The 19,126-nt window shown below is 40.8% G+C and overlaps 1 protein-coding gene across 2 annotated transcripts in view; it reads left to right on the top strand.

Annotated features, from left to right (window-relative positions):
• Positions 1-18,679, top strand: part of LOC135203152 (NFX1-type zinc finger-containing protein 1-like) — an 86,375-nt gene extending 67,696 nt beyond the window's left edge. For both annotated transcript variants that reach the window (XM_064232825.1, XM_064232826.1), the window contains 4 exons: positions 1,918-2,029; positions 3,794-4,011; positions 5,419-5,660; positions 16,651-18,679. In XM_064232825.1, the coding sequence (XP_064088895.1) occupies positions 1,918-2,029; positions 3,794-4,011; positions 5,419-5,660; positions 16,651-17,375 (1,297 nt within the window). In that variant the 3' untranslated portion in view covers positions 17,376-18,679. The remainder of the gene's footprint in view (positions 1-1,917; positions 2,030-3,793; positions 4,012-5,418; positions 5,661-16,650) is intronic.
• Positions 18,680-19,126: the final 447 nt, after the last annotated feature.

Here is a 19,126-nt window from a genome sequence, read left to right as displayed (position 1 = left end):
AATTATTGTTTTTAACTGGTTTCCAGCTGTCACCAGAAGATTTAACCTAATGTTAAGAACTAAAATTTGTTAGCTATGAAAAATACAAAGTAATTAGAAATTTGTCATGCTCTGGTTCCGAGTAGTCTCACTCGGGCTCCATTCGAACCATTATGTCGGATCATCAGAAAGGGAACTGATTTTCAAGTCCATTTTCCTGTTGGCCATGGCTTCCTCAAAGAGAGGTTATGACATTACTTACACCAGGGGTTGGGGCTTTGTGACCGAGTTTGTCCTAGAATTCCCAGCTAAGACTCAAAATGCTTTGTCCCGTCCGAGCATTGTGTTGCTACCTAAAAAAGGACTCATCACCTAAGGCTTAAGTGTTGTAGAGTTTTTGTTAGAACAGGCCAAGCCAGGATAGTGTCCAAGAATACCATTTCATTCTGGCTGTGAGGTTATAAAAATGGGAAACAGATGATGTGCCTGCCACAGCATGCGACATCACAGGAATTGTTTTCTCTCTGGCTTTTAAGAAGAACTTGTTTGTTCATAGGATTTTTAAGCCAGACCACTTTCACTTTTTTTTTTTTTTTTTTTTTATTTATTACCTAAAGGACATTGCCCACAGATCCTTGGATACTTTTTCCTCTGGTCAGGTGATGGCTGTCCGACAAGTTGTGTCGCTCATCCAGTGGCCCTGGCAGGGCAGTTTGTATCATACCTAAGATGACTGTGTGGAAGAGAGAATGAGTCACACGCTGGAAATGTTCTGATACAAGTGAGAGTCGTTGCCATACTGTGTTGCATCTATTTTGTTTATATTCCATAAATTTACAAATTTGCTTCTCAGTAGCAAGTACACCTCTCTCCAGGAGCAAGGGGAGGGAGGAGTGGTGATAAACTGCTTGTTGCTAACATGGTTTCTTGCTTTAACAGATGGAGTTCTCCTTTTCGTCTGTGAAAGCAATGAATCTAGACATGTCACATAGTTTAATTCCAGTGGCTGAGTTTTTAGATACCCATATACTATCTATTATCTAACGGCTCAGACCCCATCTTTAGAACTCTTAACTTCTGGGAAGGGTGGTCAGGTGTGCTGAACTTCCAGTCAGTTCAGGATTCTCATACTTCCCTCCAAGTAAGAGTCTACATATCCTATTGTTAAGACTGAAGGTTTGTTCTGCATATGAACAAATGACAAATTTTTAATCAATTTGTATTTTTCATAGCTGACAAACCTGAGGTCTTAATGTTAATTGCCCACCTCTAGCTGCCCCTCTGTTAATCCTGGGCTGGAAGAAAGACTAAATGCATTACAGGGTTCATGCATGGTTGGTGACCACTCACTACTTCATCTACACCTGAGTTGCCTGATGCTGCAGATTTCTTGCATTACAATCAGGTTTTAACCAGTTTCCAGCTGGTGCCAGAAGATTTATCCCATTATTAAGACCTCATGTTTGTTAGCTATGAAAAATACAAATTGATTAAAAATCTGTCATTTTGTGTTGGTATGACCAGATTGGTTCTACTAGTGGATTTCAACCCATTAATTCAGATGGCACACTAGATTCTGGTCTTGATAATAGTTTCTGGAATTAATTTTCAATGTTGGGGTCATTAACTCCAAGAATTTTGCATATTCATGCATTTCCCCCTTAAACTGTGGTGAGGCAAAATTTTCCGTTCACATAAAAAAATTTAGGGGTGATGGTTCAAGTAGTTTGTTAAAAAAAAAAAAAAAAAACCATGTATCTATCTGTTATTGTCTTTGGAAGTAGAAAATGGTCAATGCCAGTAAATCCCAAGAATGTTTTGTTATTTATCTGAAACAGTGGCCGGGCATATCTGTTTTTCATGATATAATATACAGCATAGCAAAATATTAAAATAGTTGTGATTTTATTCCAGATTTTACCTCCATTTCCTTTTCAGATGCAAAGCAGACTGTAGCAGTGCATGTCCTCCGTGTCAGGCAGCATGTCCAATTAAATGCACTCATAGCCGCTGTTCTAAGAAATGTGGTGACCTTTGTAACTTGTGTCAGGTAGGCAAAAAATACTTGTTTTGTTTGTTTTACTTTAAAGTTATATTTATGTAGAAGCCCACAAAGAGTCATTAGGTTCCGTTTGCTATTTTCACTTTATTTCATCACATAACGAGCTTTATATATTTATCTTTTATTGGAGTGAAAACTGTAAAATGTGTTTTTTTATGCCCAATAGTTTTGATTAAACATTTTCTCTGAAATTTATTTTTTATTTATGGTCGAGTTTGGTGGTGCAGTGGAACACACAACACACACACCCCCCCCCTCCCCACATTCTTGTTCTCGGCATTCACCGACTCGCATTTCGTGGATTTCTCTGTGGACCATATCTACCCATTTTTAGTTGGAAATTCGCATATTAGCTGTATTTCCTTCATCAGAAAGTGCACTTTCTGTGATAAGACTTGATAAAAAAGGTATAAACATTATTAGTAGGTGTGATAAAACTATTAAAAAAAAATAAGTTTTAAAAATTTAGTAAGTTTTTCTTGAGTTTTAACTAACAAAATAGGCAGTTTTAAGCATTTTTATAGGAGTTTCAACCATTCATGCATTCTAGCTATTTGTGGGGGATCTGGTATGCATCCCCCATGAACAAGGGGGAACACTACCACTACATATACCAAAGTTTACGGGAGTTTCATCCATGTTGCCATTGCACGATAATATTTGGTAGCAGCATGAACATTGTTTTCTCAGCTTCAGCTACAACATGCAGCCTAAATTTACCAGTATAGTTCCTTACACATCTTTTCTCCATAGTGAATAAGGGTTATGTATAGTGGTGTAAACCTGTATGTCTTATTCTACTTGACATTATTTGTAACATAACTAAACTATGGTAGTTTTTTTACTATTGTACAATGGTTGAAATGCAAGTAAAACTACTGCTGTTATCCAATTAGGTTGTTCATAGCAAAAGGGGAATTTCTTGTTTAGTTGGTTATGGCTGTATGTGGTTACACAACGAGTAGTAAAAAATAACAATACTTTTAGCATTCTCTTTTATTTTAACTTAACTAGAAGATGGGATAGATAAAGAGATGGCAGAACAGAGGTTAGCCCTTAAGTTTTTGTGCTGCAAATCAGCATCATTAATACTTGACATTCTTTTTTAGGTAGTCATTCCCCTTCTTTTGTTGAATGTTGCTGAAGAGTGCTGTCTCCAGCTTTAACAACCAATGCTTCCCATGCTTCATATTTTACATCTCTATTGTCAGTCTCATGTATTTTCCCAATTTTGTGGTCTCCAGTGATATGTCCAAATCCCTTGTTTTCAATAAAACTGTACTCGAGAATTAGAATTCATTATTTTCTTCAGCCTTGTATTTTCCTTACTGACTTTTTGAGGTCCAGTTTATCATATGCCAACATGCTGTGCTAAAGTTCCATATTGTACTTATTCTTATTGAACCCTTCTTGTGAAACTCACCTTAATCTCCTTTTTCATCTCTTCCAAGGTCTTTTCAATCTAATCATTAATACTATATGTACTGTGTTTTTTATTTCCTTTTCCAGTGCTTTTACATCCCATTTTCTCAATTCTTCTATATCAGAGTTTATCTTATGAGCAGCATAATGTTTTTATACATTTAATTTGTAGATTAACAGCAGCATCTTTTAGTTTTTCTAGGATAGCATTATCAGCTAGTGTTATGAATACAACATTCTGATGGGAGATTCAGCATGTCTTATATTGATTGTAGGTATATATATATATATATTATAAAATTTGTAAAAAATTTTAATTGATATTTACAGGAAAAGTGCTGTAGGGCTTGTAATCATCAGAAGTGTGGAAATATCTGTGGGGAAAAGTGCTCTGGGAAACTTTGTGAGCTACCTTGTCCCAGAAAATTAAAGTGTGGTCACCCTTGTGTCGGATACTGTGGGGATCCTTGCCCTCGCCTTTGTCGCATCTGTGATCGAGAAGCACTCACAGAAATATTGTTTGGGTCTGAAGACGAGGAAGATGCCAGGCAAGTATATCCCCATGATTTATTTACTGTTTTATTCTATTATAGATTTATATTAAGTTCTATAGGCCAACAAGTCTTAATTCTATAATTAGGCATTACTTACTACATATTGTGATCTTATTCAAAGTATGTTACCATTTATTTTTTATTAGCAATGTAATTTTCATGATATTAAAATTTCCCAGTTTCTGGAAGTTCACCTTGCATTAACTATTGCAAATAATTTTTTAAAGTAATCTTGGAATGCACAAGAGCCGTCATTTACTGAGGATGTTTTGCTGCTTTATTATAAAGTATTTATGAGATTTACTTGGAAAAGTTGAGTATACCTTCGTTTAACCAGACCACTGAGCTAATTAACAGTTCTCTCAGGGCTGGCCCAAAGGATTAGATTTTTTATACATGGCTAGGAATGAGATTTACTAAGATTGAGAGATGCAGTACCTTTATGTGAGGTATATATATGCTTTTTCTATGGTTTCTTTGCAAAATTTATGACTTCAGCTGACAAACTATCATAAAAGATAAGAACTAAAACCAACAGCAATCCTTTGGGTATAATTATGAGCAAATAAAAAGACATCATGGGATAGCAAGAGACCATATTTCCCCCCATCAAGTCTCAAGGCACACCAATCCCCGTCTGTCCTATACTGATCTACCATAGTTGCCAAAAGTCATTTATGGCCACCGATCCCCTTGGCATATGCTGATCTACCATAGTTGCTGTAAGTTATTTACGGCCACCAATCCCCCTCTGTCCCCTGTGCTGATCTACCATAATTGCCATAAGTCATTTATGGCCCTGAAATATGAACATAGCTCACGCTAAGTTCATCCAAACTGTATGGTCGCTCAGAACTTGTTATATAGTATATAGTTCCCCCATATGATCATGTTCATAGAGAGAGAGAGAGAGAGAGAGAGAGAGAGAGAGAGAGAGAGAGAGAGAGAGAGCAGCATAACATGACATTGTCACTTAGTGGTGGCTAAAGAATATTCTAGGTGAGGCAGGCAGATGGGTCTCCCCCACCCACCCACTCTCTCTCTCTCCAAAAAGGTGATAGTTTATATCCACTTTAAGAACAAAGACTTTTCTGGATTCTCATGCCTATCCCTCAGGTACTCACAAGTGTAGTGTCTCCTGCCACTTTAGAAAAAATTGCAACATTTCTGAACATTTTCATATGAAAATTTGACATCTGAATGCCAACTTGATTTGGTTTATACTTTAAAAATTGACTCGGTAATTGTCATAATCTACTTATTATTATTAAAGTGTTTTTTTTAAGTTTGAAGTGTTCATTTAATAAACTATTACAATATGGGTTGAAATGTTTTAATAAACTTTATAATACTTCTATCAGTGTATATAATTTTTTTTTTCCGTGAAAAATTTCTTTTCAGATTTGTTCTGTTAGAAGATTGTGGACATGTCATTGAAGCCACTGGGTTACAAAGCTGGGTCTCGCAAAGCAATCATGAAATAGGAATGATATGTTGCCCACGTTGCAAGAAGCCTATCTATAATAACCGTCGCAATTTTGAATTTGTCCTGGAAAGTTACAAGAATGTAAATGAAGTGAAACGGCAGTATTTCAAGAAGGATCCAAAACAGCATGCAGATGATGTCAAAAAACTCTTAGCAGGTATTTTTCTTTGGTATATATATATTTTTTTTAGTTCAATAGGTTTAGAAGTAGGTTATGAAGTATGCCAAAAAAAATTTTATGAACATATTTTAATTTCTGGTAATGTTGAGACTTATGCTCAACTGCTTAGTAATAATAATGTCACAGGCACTATTAGACAATTGATAAACCTTGTTTACCAAGAAAGATGTTTTTCCTTCAAGAGAGGGAGGACTCATGTTAAACAAAAGAAATAATGCCTCAAATTCAGAAGTGGCATGTGCTGTACAGAATGTAGGGGCATGAACATGTAATATAAAAAATTATAAATGTATGTGTAAAACCTTTTCCAATTTGAAATTTGGTTCTCAAATTGATGTACATGCATCCAGTCAACAAATTAAGCTAGTGGTTTGTATCCTTAAAAATTGGGATATCAATTAAAAGCACTTGAATCTGCCATATTTTCAACGTATTCAAGAGTTTAATCCACACATTACATACTGATGTCCTGTACTTGCACAATAGCTACAGAGTGGAGCAGAGCCATACCTGCAACAGAGCAGTCCACAAAGCCTGTTATCGCTTGGAGAGTGCTTGCCAGGGTTGACATAGCCTCAGCCTGATTTGTGAAGCCACTTCTTGAATGGTCATGATAGGCTCCCTCTTGACTTGTCACAGTAACTAAAGAGATTAAGGTGGTAACAGCTTTGTTTGCCCTTGCTGCCTGGTCTGAACAGTAACAAAATAGCTCCCCTCTGCTCTTGGGCATGCTGCAGACCTCAGGTTGCAGGGAACAGTTAGTTCTGAATGCCTAACTTGTCAAGTGCCACATTGTATCAGGGCATTAATCCTTTTCCCACAACAGAATATTCACTATCAGTAGGCATATCACAGGAGATATGGCGCCACCTGGTTTCCTGAGACAAGCCCTTTTGTAATTGTCCAACATCAAAGTTACCATCTTATCAGATAGGTGGTGAATTTGACTAAAATATTTGTGTACAGATCCTTTTCTTTGTGTCTACACACTTGGCATTAAAAATAAGTCCATAAAGAGCAGTGGATGTGGAGCAGGAACACTTAACTCTAACGTCCTCCTTGTCTACCCACTTGCAAGGAATGTTAGGACCCTGAAAGAAGGAAGGCTGGGGAGGTTATCTAGATTGTTTTCAGAGGACCACTGAGTTTCAGCTGCAGAGACCTAGACTGAACTGGCAGTGAGGAACTAGTGTCGTCTCCATGGACCTGGGTTTGTGCAAGAATGTATTTATGTAATCTTGCCATATCTAGACAAATTGCCTTCTGGTGTTTGGCCAACTTGTCCCAATTGGTGGTTAGGCTCAATTGATGGTACCATTCAGTCAGACAAGCTAAGTGAGGTAACCTCACAGTTCTACAAAGAAAGACACCACAATCAGGCAGTTGTGAAGGTACTCCTAGCCTTGCCAGGTAAACCAAAGGAAAGCCCTTGGAGACCTCTGGTTTTGGACATAAAAGTATGCACCAATCAATTCCTGGGATGCAGGAGTCACTTCTGAATGAAACAACTGTACTAAGGAAAGGTGTTAGCTGTTGGGAAGGTATTAAGGAAAGGTTTTAGCTTCAAGAGAGATGTATCCGAGAACTATGGAAGATAACTGTTCTCCATCTTGCTAAGGCTTTGGGAATAAAATTCTGGCGGTCCATGGTTATCAGCAGGGGTTCTGTTCCCCGGGCATGTGCTAATAAGCAAAAACCGCCAATAACAAACTCAAATGGTTTATGGCGTTGATAACCAGTTATCTGTGTCATGGTGCTTATGGCGCGCCATAAAAACCCTTATGGCACCGATAACCGGACCTCTGCCCATTATGGTGTCATGAATCGCGGAGTTTATGGTACTAAACAAGCGCTATAAAACTGGATCGCTGATAACCGAGTCCGTTGATAACCGGGGACTGCTTGTATAGCCTTCACCAATCTCTTCTCTCTCTTAAGGACAAGCAGCCAGTTCCTTGCATAGGATACAAATTGGGTAGGTTCAGATGTCAATGGAGAGTTCATCTCCCGACAAGGCAGCTGATAACCTCAACTTCAGTTAGGATTTTGACCCACATATCGGTCTGCTTCTGTCTCCAACTAGTGGATCACAGGACAGGAAGGGGTAATAACATAAGCTGCCTGGTTGTGATTGCAGATGTATATGATAATAGCTCCAGTAAGAAGAGGGAACAGGTAACATTAAGGAGTTCCTGCAGATTCTGTTACTTGGAGACTGGTACGAGCAAGAAGTTGAGCTTGCCCAAGTGACCTCTGGCAACGCTCGTAGTGGTGAAATCTAAATTGAATAACACCTACGTAACTAGTTGGATGGGATCGGAAAGAGGTTGAGTTCCTTAATACCTGCCATCCTCAGGCTCTTGGATAGATGGATATGTCAAAAAGAGGTTTCCCTTCTTCAGCATTCTGGCAGCAAAATAATGAGCAAATGTAATAATGTCTCTTTTCTATATTTGTTCTGTTTAATGTGTTTTAGTTTATAGATCCTTTATTGTCTCCTGCTTTATTTATTGTTTGTTGTTAGTCTCAGGAGGCTTACGAAGGCACGGTGCAGGTTTCTTACTTCATTAACACACTAGTAAAAATATACATAAAATTACAAGTATGTGACTACAAATCAAAGTGTGAGCCTTTCTTGAATCTTCTAACCCACACCTCTAAGATTCTGGACCCCCTTGTGGAAGGTTCTTCAAAGGAAATTGTCCCACCTACCATAGGCGGAGAATTTGCTATGTCCCGCCTGGTAGTGGTCCTTATTGGTTGAAGAATATTGTGTTATGGCTATTGTTCAAGACCCTTCCTATTACTCTCTCTCTCTCTCTCTCTCTCTCTCTCATCTCTCTCTCTCTCTCTCTCATTTGTCTATTAATGGTTCTCTTTTATCTTTACATTATTCCTAACTGACATACATTATTCCTAACTGACATTCTAATATCGTGTTATGGCTATTGTTCAAGACCCCTCCTATGACTCTCTCTCTCTCTCTCTCTCTCTCTCTCTCTCTCTCTCTCTCTCTCTCTCTCTCTCTCTCTCTCTCTCTCTTCTCTCTCTCTCGTCTTTACATTATTCCGAACTGACATTCTCCTAGCTATCATTACACAAGCATCAGAATATTCAGGGCAGAAGCCACCACATCAGGAGACTATTAGTCGCACCCAATAATTATTCCTACCAGTTGGGAGTGATGTATTTTCCTTCAGGAAATGTTTGGGAATCTTAAGTCATTGGAATTGAACTAAATCACTGCCAACATGTCATTTATCTGTGAAATAGCCTGCCTTTGATAATTTTGTCTAGACCTGGTAATAGAAAAGTTTACAGTTTTTCATTTTCTTCCTGTGCTATAGAGCCTTTGCCCTGCATCATCTCTCTTAATTTTAGAGGATAGCATACATAACAACAGCTATCGGAAGGTTTGAATCCCAAGGATGGCTCTTCAGGCACAACAGGCCCTCACCTGTCTTGATCTCCAGTATTGTTGGGCCTCACAGGAGATACAGGCTATTGAGATACCTAAATGAGTGGTAGATCATTCCACCCTCCTCTATGTCATCGGCCACTACCAATATTTTGGCCTAACCATCAACTGATACAAGCGGGATATGGCACCAGCTAAAGTAACTATCTGGGAATGAAGCCAGATGAATTGATTTTCTGGCACTACCAGTAATAGAGCAGAAGCTTCCATACCTTTGAAAGCTCTTAAAAATCTCATCCCTGCCTGCAGAGTTGTGACAAAGGTTGCTAAATCACCTGTAATTTTTCACTTCAAGTGGAACTGAGCTGAACTGAGCCAGTAGTAGTCTGCCACAGACCAGCTGGACAGCCATTATGTTTTTCCCTTTGAGGGCTGTAGCAAACCTAAATTTAGATTCCAGTCTTGGGCAGCCACAGATATTGCTCATTCTTTACAGATGCTTCCCAATAAAATTTCTGGAACAGTTAGCCTTGTCATTTGAAAGCCACCTTATGCAGGATGTTGGACATTTCCACCATGATGGCCTATCCCAGGAATGAAGGCAGTAATATCAAAATCTCTTGTGAAAATGCCAATCTGATGTAGATATTCTGTTATTGGCAGAACGATCACATCATTTCATCCCCAGGACAGCACATCCCAGGGAATACCGTAGATTTGACACTGAATAAGCAGGACCAGGTACCAGGCCAAGAGGTCTCTACATCAGATCTGCAGTATGGTTTGGAAAAACCATACTGTGGGAACTCTTAAACAGGCTGTAGTTGACCGGCCTTAATCGTAAGCTTGCTAACTATTGCTCAGCCATATCAAACAGTGTAGCATGGACAATGTTTTCATTAATTCCCGGAACAAATGGTGCTTCACACATGTCCACCCTTCTCAATCAAGTCAGTGGTGAACACACTGGCAGTACAGCAATGTCTTCATAGCCCAGACCTTTTCACTCTTGGTGGACTTACTAGGACCCCTTCCAAGACAACATTCCTAATAACCATACTTCAATTAGGCTAGCGAGGCCTCACACTAAAATATCTAGAGAAGTACAGGGGACCCCCTGAATTCACAGGGGATGTGTTCCAAGCCCTCTCCTTCTAATAGCTAGAATCTGCAAATACTTAGAACCCCTATAAAAACGTTAAGAACTGCCTATTTTGTAAGTTCAAACTTGGGAAAACCCACTAAAAATGCTTAGAGGACATAGATTGACAGCTATCTGGGTACTGATGCTGTATTACCTTAGCACAGGGTATACATTGAGGGCATACATCGACTTGTGCAGACAGATATGTAGTACCTGCGATCAGGTTGACAGAGGTCCAAACGCCGAGTCTGATTATGGCTGACAATTTGTGTTTGTTTACAGACATATGAATGGCAATATGAACAGCCATAATCTGTGTACACAATTATTATATTGGCAGATAGCCAGAGAATTTTACATCGACTGGTATACTTAGAGATCTTGGCAAGTTAATGGATGTGTTGAATCATGATGAAAACATTGTGGAAAGATGACATCTTTACAAGTACTCCCCCCCTCCCCCCCCAGACATTTATTATGAATAATAATTGGAAAATGAGGTTAAATGAGGAATTCTTGTAGTCAGGTTATCTTTGCAGAGGTAGGAGCTGACCCCTTGTCCTTGAGATCAGTTGTTGTGGGGGCGGTATCAACTGCTGAGTCATCCAGCGTTTTGGCTGACAGGATGCCTCCCCTGGTGCAGCACCCGGGGGGTGGTTCAACTGTTGTCGTCCACAGGCGTCCATAATATCCATGCCTTTGGGCTTGAAGTGTTTGGTCCTATCAGAGAAGGTTTTCAGGCAGGGCGTGAACTGTCCTGCAATCTTCTGCAGTCTTGGAATGGATGTATCTGGTTCGGCTGAATCTCTGGGGAAGAATTTGCCAGGTACGGCCAATGCCTCGCTGTAGACTTTCTCCGTGGGTGATGCCTTACAGTTTCCTTTCGATGCGGTGTGTAGAAACCAGCAGAACTCAGGGTAGTTGCAACTTCCAGTTCTCATCTGTGCAGCGCCCCATCAGGGCGGCCTTTAATGAGCAGTGGGTCCTCTCCACCATGCCGTTGGCCACAGGGTTGTATGTGGTTTACTGTGAAACATTGTTTCTACCAGGTGAGCCAAGGAGGCCCACTGGAAGGCAGGACCACAGTCTGTGGTGGTGATGTCCAGTACGCCTAAACGGCTGATCCAGCTAGAGAGGAAGGCCTCTGCACATGCACTAGTAGTAGATTTTGTCATAGGAGTTGCCTCGGGCCATCTTGTGGATTGGTCAATGATAGTTGGGAGGTATCTGGCATCCCCCAGCTGGGGCAAAGGCCCCATAACATCAATGTGGATGTGTTCAAATCGTCTCCTGGGTTGAGGAAAATCCCTCCATGCCGGATTCTGTGTCCACTGATTTTGCTTGTTTGGCACGCCACACCTCTCGGCGCACTCCTGCTTCCTGATCCCGTGACACACAAATTTTTCCGTTACCAGCTGCGTTGTTGTTCGTTATGTTGGATAAGACAGTCCGTGTATCACTTCGAACACTTCTCTCCTTCCTGCAGCTGGTATCATTGGGCGCACATGGCCCATGCAGGTGTCACAAAGGAGTGTTGAGCCAGATGGGCCTACAGGGACGTCTTCCTACTTCAATGCGGTAAATGCCATGCAGTAGGCTGGCATTTCTGGGTCGACAGCTTGTTTCCGTGCCAGATCCTCGTACTCGATCCCCAAGTGGGTGGAGTTGATCTCGATTCTTGACAGGGCGTTGGCCACAGGGTTCCACTTGCCAGGGACATAGTTGATGGTGCAGCCAAACTCGGCGATGGCTGCCAGGTGACGGTGCTGGTTTGCCAACCATGCGTCTCCCGCCTTCGTGAATGCGTGGACCAATGGCTGGTAGCACCTCAGTGGCGTGGTTGGTTTGGTGTTTGCTTCTCACCTCGGTGGTTGCGGGTTCAATTCTCGGCCATTCCATTGAGGAGTGAGAGATGTGTATTTCTGGTGATAGAAGTTCACTCTCGGAGTGGTTCGGAAGTCACGTAAAGGTAAAGACGTTGGTCCCGTTGCTGAATAACCACTGGTTCCATGCAATGTAAAAACACCATACAAACAAAAAACCAATGGCTGGTGGTCCATCATGATGGTGGAAAGGGCAAGGAGGTACCTGAAAGGCTGCACGGCTTGATAGACAGCCAGCTGTTCCCTGTTAAACGTACTGTAGTGGGTCTCCAGCGGCTTGAGCTTGCAGCTGAAGAATGCAAGCAGTCGTGGGGAACCGTCCACGATCTGTTCCAACACTGCTCTGTAGGCGACATTGCTGTCATTGGTGGTGAGTCTCTGGGCGCATCTGGATCATGGTCTACCAGTGTGGTGGCTTTGGTGAGGGCTGCCTTCAATAGCTCAAAGGCCCATCGTTGTGGGGGCTTCCCACTTCAGCTTCTTTGGCTTCCCTTTTAGGACTTCAGTTAGGGGAGGACGTGATGAGGGTGTCTTAGTAATTCACCATGCTGATTAATATCTGCAGGGGCTTGACTGTCGCTGGTGTTGGGAACTCCTTCATCGCGTCCACCTTCCCAACACTCCTTCATCGCGTCCACCTTCGAGGCCATGCGGCAAACACCAGATGGGAAGATCTCGTGACCGAGGAAATCTACCCTTTCCGCGCTGAAGGTGCATTTGTCTAAATGGATGACCAGTCCATTCTCCTAGAGGAGTTTCAGGACCACCCGTACGAGGTTCATATGGTCTTCTGGAGATTTGCAGAAAACCAGGATGTCGTCCACGTAGCAGACACAGAAAGGCAGATCCCCCCAAGATACTGTCCTTCAGGCATTGGAACATAGCCCCAGTGTTTCTGAGGCAGAAAGTAGAGTAAGAGAATGTTTATGTCCTGCACGGCATGGTGATGGTCATCTTAGGAATTCCGTTGGGATGTACAGGAACTTGGAAGTAGGACTTGATTGAGCAAGTCATTCTTTGTGAAGATTTTGGCCTCTGAAGGGCCCCGGTGAGGTCCTGCATGTTCGGCAGAGGGTAGTGCTTCGGCGTTGTAGTGAAGTTCAGGCGTCGATAGTCCCCTTATGGCCTCTAGGGGGGGAGCCCATGGACTAGACGCCTTCCTGCAGATTCCCGTCTGTTCCATGTTAGCGAACGCATGTTTGGTGTCCTGGAGCCTCATGGGTGGCAGACAACGGAACTTGGCATGCATTGGTCCCATTGTGGAGAAGTGATGCTAGATTCCGTGTTTGGCCGGCGGTCAGGAAACTCTCGCAGGAGGATGTTGTATTTGTGGGGCGCAAGGGAGCATATGGCATGTATGTCCACTCTGGCTACGAGCGATTGAGAGCAGCAGGTCCCAGTGTCTAACAAACGTTTGCGGCCTATGTCCACCAAAAGTTCCTGATGTGCCAGGATGTCTGCACCCAGCAGAGTAACCTTGACGTCTGCAATGATGAAGGGCCAGTTGTAGGTGTGGCCTAGGATGGATATCTTGGGATATCTTGAGGGTCCGGGTCCCGTAGCAGCGGATCGAACTCCCGTTTGCGGCCAACAGAGCAGCTGCGGCATTGGTTGCAAGGTTGTGGGCCGCCTCTGACAGCGGAAATGCCAACTGCATCGCCCGTGTCCACCAGCATCCTTCGTCCTGATATGGCGTTGCAGATATAGAACCCCATTGGGTGGGATCCTGTAGAGATTACGGCCACGGCTGCTGTTGTGGGTGGCCACCATCTTCCGCCATCCTTCCCAACCAGCTGATGATAAAAGCACCAGGATGAATTACGTATACTTCTACTGCTGTTGCTGTAGGGGCGACTTCCTCCGATACACCATGTTTATGTCTGTCTCGTCAGGTTCCTCCACCACCATGCTGTTGGTTGAATGCGTCTCAGCATATCTTGAGGCCCTGGCGGCCTCGTGGCCCTGTCCACCAAAGCGTCCATCAGGAGTGTGTCTGCCTCGGTGATCTGCACCCTTACTTCCTGTGACAGGCTGATCTCTTTCTTCTGTCTGTCCCTGTCGACTTCCGGCAGCAACAGGAGGCCCGTCAACTCATCTTAGGTGTCCTTGTCCTTGGGTGATATATCCCCTGGTGTTGGTTAATCAGGTTGAGGACTCGTAGAGCCCTCACCGGAATGGGAAGGGAATATGTCTTGACGAGTTTACTCCTCAGGTCTCCGTAGGATTTTTGACCAACCTGTGTATCCAGCCACAGGGTGATATGGTTGAAGACCTCTTGAGATGATGTCATCATGATGATGTCAGTCTTGGTTCCCTCGTCTGAGACTGATCCCTCGTCTGTGGTCCTTGCTACCCTGAAGTGGATGTCCACTCGCAGAACCATGATGCTGTATTCTGTTGTGAGATCAGTGACAGTTTTACTGTTTAGCCTATTGATACTCATTGATGTGAGTGTTGTGGAGGATCTGAGTTTCGTCAGAAGAACTGTGTACCTCAGATTCTGCCATTGTAGCTGTCACGCACACCTGTGTACCTCAGATTCTGCCATTATAGCTGTCACGCACACCTGTGTACCTCAGATTCTGCCATCGTAGCTGTCACACACACCAAAATGCAAGAAGCGCCATATGTAGTCCGTGAATGGTGTTGGGTTAGTCAGAAGCCAAGACCAGATGCCGTGTGGTTCCATTAATAACTTACTGAATGCGGTGAACGCGTGTTGTTAATGGCAGGAGCCAAACCATTTGAAGACGCCAGAACGCACCTGAAACAGTACTCTGTAATGAGTCTGTTAATGTTGTTGGTGTCAACTGAGGAAAGAAGCTTTCAGAGACCTAGACTTTGTGTTGCACCATGTGATTCTGTGAAAGGTTCTCTGATGTTAAGTGGGAGTAGTGAGTCCGGTAATGGCAAGGCCAAAACCGCTATTTACTGTCCAATCTGGGAGGTCACCAGTTGTGAGGACATAGATTGACAGGTATCTGGGTACTGATGCTTTATTACCTGAGCGCAGGGTATACATTGACTTGTGCGGATGGACGTGTAGTACCTAGGATCAGGTCGACAGAGGTGTGAACACCGAGTAGGATTATGGCTGACAATTTGTGTTTGTTTAAAGACATATAAATGACAACATGAACAGATGTAGTCTGTGTATACACATGATTATTATAGTGGTGGAAAGGTCAGAGAACTCCGCATCGACTTTTATACATTGAGATCTTAGCAAGTTAATGGATGTATTGAATGATAATGAAAAAATTGTGGAAAGATGTCTTTACAATGCTTATACCTGATTTTTTAAGTTTTATCACAAAAAGTACATTTAAAAATGAAATTCATATGAAAATACAGTAATTTGTGGTTATTCTGCAAATACTTGAGAACGCAAATAAGGGGTACACTTTATTGTTCTTTCCGAATTGACCGAATTATGATGGAGACTCGGGTAGCCTACTTCTTTACCTACATTGCACCCTACCTTTTCAGGAACATATTTAAAATTTTTCTTTTTTCTTTAGCCAGCATTTCTCTTGTGCTGCAAATCAGTCAGGATTACATAATCCTCATAAGTCAAAAACTTTTGTTTTAGTGTTGGGGGGGGGGGGGGGGGGGGGGGGGGGGAGGGGCCAGAGATACTCCTGACTGTGACTCCTCTTCCTCTTAATCATGGTCACTACCAATCATGCGAGTTAAATTTACGATACCTAATAACAATAAGCTAAATTTACTTGAACCAAATAACGATAGGCTAACCTCTTTTCCTCCTCTTTATCTGTTACATCATTTTTAGTTCTATTTATCTATCCCATCTTCTAGTTCAGTTTAAAAAAGTAAAAGAGAATGCCAAAAGTATCGTTTGTAATGACATACGTACTTGTTTTGAAAACTAATACAGCCACAAAGAGCTGATTTGCTATGATATACTTGTTTTGAAAATGTACGATAGTAAACAATTACCATAGTTATGTTACAATTACGTTACGGAGAATAGGACAGGTATATTTTTACATTACTATATCAGCTTTAATCTGTAAGTTTTAGCTGAAGTTGAGGAAAGAATGTTGATCCACTAACAACTATTATGGTGCATCGGCAACGTGAATGAAACTCCGCAAACCTCGGTTTATGTAGTACCATCAAACTCGACCGTAAACAAAACATTAGACAAATTACATTCCCCAGTTTTTTTTTTTTTTTTTTTTTTTTTTTTTTTTGTTTTTTTTTTTTTTTTTTTTTTTTTTTTTTTTTTTTCGGGGTTGGTTGCTGAAGTTGTGGTTATATTTGAGGTGAGAAAAGTAATGTCATACCCCAAAGATTTATACCTTTTCTTCTGTCCAGTGCACTATGAACAGAAGCTTTGGTACCTGTATAAAATAGGGGACAAAATACCATAGTTAAAATAGGAAAAAATACCAGTTAAAATAGCATGCATTTGTGAAACAAACTTTTTGAAAAATCTTCAGTATCATGCCCTCCATTTCTTTAACTGGAAAGATTATATATTCTATGTACTTTCAGATTTAGCAGTGATAACTGGAGAGGAAATGAAGAGTGAAGTGGAAAAAATAAGAAAAGCTCTATCTCATGTTAATACAAAGACTGCAGTAAAAGTTCACCATGCAGTTAGTGACAATCAGATGGTTCTTTACAAATTCCAGTTCCAAGTGCTTAAGGAAATCCTTTCTGTACAGAATAGCAACGAAAAGTATGTTCCTCTTATAAGGCCAACATTAGATTTCGTGAGAAAGCGTGTGATGGGGCAGAACATGCGTATTGCCCCACAGATGGTCGAGGAGATCACTTGTGAGCTTCAACGCCTGACTCTCCTACCTTTGTGCTTGGATTTATATGAAAGATCTAAGCAATACAGTCGTCCTGAACTGCAACAGATAGTAAATAGCATCAAAGTCCTTTTGGATCCAACCATTAAATTTGACAAGGAACAAGAAGAAAAAGTCAAAAGATACCTAAAGGAAAGCGAGAAGTATGTGGGAGGTCTTGGCATTACTGATACAGAGAGGCTGCAGGTCCTAGAAGCCATGGGGCTGAAACAAGGTCACTGGTTTAAATGCCCTAATGGTCATATCTATTGCATTGGTGACTGTGGAGGAGCCATGCAAGAAGCAGTTTGTCCTGAATGCAAAGCTGTAATTGGAGGGGGTAGTCACGCCCTTAGGACTGATAATGCCTTAGCATCAGAAATGGATGGAGCTATACAGCCTGCATGGCCTCCCCGTGGGTAATGCCAGTTGCAAGTAAAAGGTACACAATCTCCATTATCAGACTCTGCTTTGCTGAATACCAAGTGTCTTAATACTTATAAGAAGAATGGGAATACAGTTGATAAATAGAATACTAATATTTAGTTGTTTTAGTAAATGTATGGAACATCCTTCTTTGCCAAGTTAGAAATGTCAGTAACCATTTAAATCATTGAGGGCTCACATATAGTGGTGCTTTAATGTCACTTGAATTTTTATTGTGAATTTAATGACCTTTGGTAGGATACAAATCATATAATTTAGTTGTGTGTAATGTTACAGGAAGATCATTATGACACCCACAAACTGAAATGCCTTTTCTTATGTTATTGATAAACTGTAACTAATTTGTAACCTATGGTGATCTTTGTTGTATAATGTTGACAGGAAGATTTTTTTGTTTGCTCTAAGTATTCTATGTACGTACTATATTGTCAGTGAAATGGATAAAATGCTTATTAAACAGAATAAGATTGATTTTGTACTATGTATTTAAGGAAGATTTTTAAACTTATTTCACAAGGTTCAAAAAAAAAAATCTCAATTGTAAGAAAATATTTTTTGGGTTTGAGGGTTTTATTTTGATTGTACATAAACCTCTCTTAATGTTTGGCACTTGTGTCTAATGGGTCTACTAAAGATGTGTGTGGGGATTTATACTTTGTATGTAACAGTAACAAATAAATAGAAATGACCACACTAAGCAGAAAATGTACCAGTAACAAGAAAATAGAAATTACCATACTAAGCAGAAAGTAAGACTCCCTCTTCTTTATCATATATTTACATACTGGAGTCAGGTTTTTTATATACGTATGTGTAGTGTCTTCAGAAAGTATGCCCGGCTGTACAATTTCCCCCCCCCCATCACGTGATTTGTTCTGTACATCCGTCTGCACAGTATGCATTTCTGTCCACTTTTGTAATAGTCCATAATATGCATTAAGCTATTTTCACAAGGAAAGTGCATTTATGGTTATTGTATTGTGGATCAATGAGGGAGTATTTTTTTTTTTCTTTAGATGGAGATCACATGATTGTCATTCCATTAATTTTGATTTTAAAAACTTAATACTTCACTGTAGAAGAAATTAATGGTTGCTTTAGCATCTTTTATATTTTCTCTGAAAGTTTTATTTTTTTTGTAAAAAAATGAAATTTCATTCCTTTAATTTTGATTTGAAAAATACACTGCTGCACTGTAGAAGAAGTTAATGATTGCTTTAGCATATTTTATATTTTCTTTTTTTTTGACATTCCTAATAAACTACATATTTCAACATGGATTTTATGTATGTTGCACCAGTTGTAAGGTACTTTATATCGCTGCCACAGATTGGTTTGTGTGGGGATGTTGTAATAGCACTCCTTAACAAGGTCACAAAACCACTGTCTTGATCATGTATCTAATAACACCTTGAATGTGAAGCACTACATTTAGCCTTGATAGGGCATACTGTAGACAATACCAAAGTCTGTAAAGACAAAGAATGGATGGATAATGTGTATTTGGGTACTGTGAGATGATTATGCTCTTGGTTTTGGTATTAAATGAGTCCATGAGGCAATATGAGGTAAGGAAAGGATAGGGTGAATTTGCTTTAGGTAGCTTTAAAAGTTCCCAGAAAAAAAACATTTGGCGTCAAGATTGAGGACTGATAAAATGTTGCAAATGTGTTAGTTCATTGATTATTTGGAGAAGATTTAGTATGGCTGATTAAAATTTATTGTTA

The sequence above is a fragment of the Macrobrachium nipponense genome, chromosome 33, assembly GCF_015104395.2.
Source record: "Macrobrachium nipponense isolate FS-2020 chromosome 33, ASM1510439v2, whole genome shotgun sequence".
Taxonomy (NCBI): domain Eukaryota; kingdom Metazoa; phylum Arthropoda; class Malacostraca; order Decapoda; family Palaemonidae; genus Macrobrachium; species Macrobrachium nipponense.
Note: the sequence above shows the minus strand (reverse complement) of the source record. Positions and strands in the feature narration are given on the sequence as shown.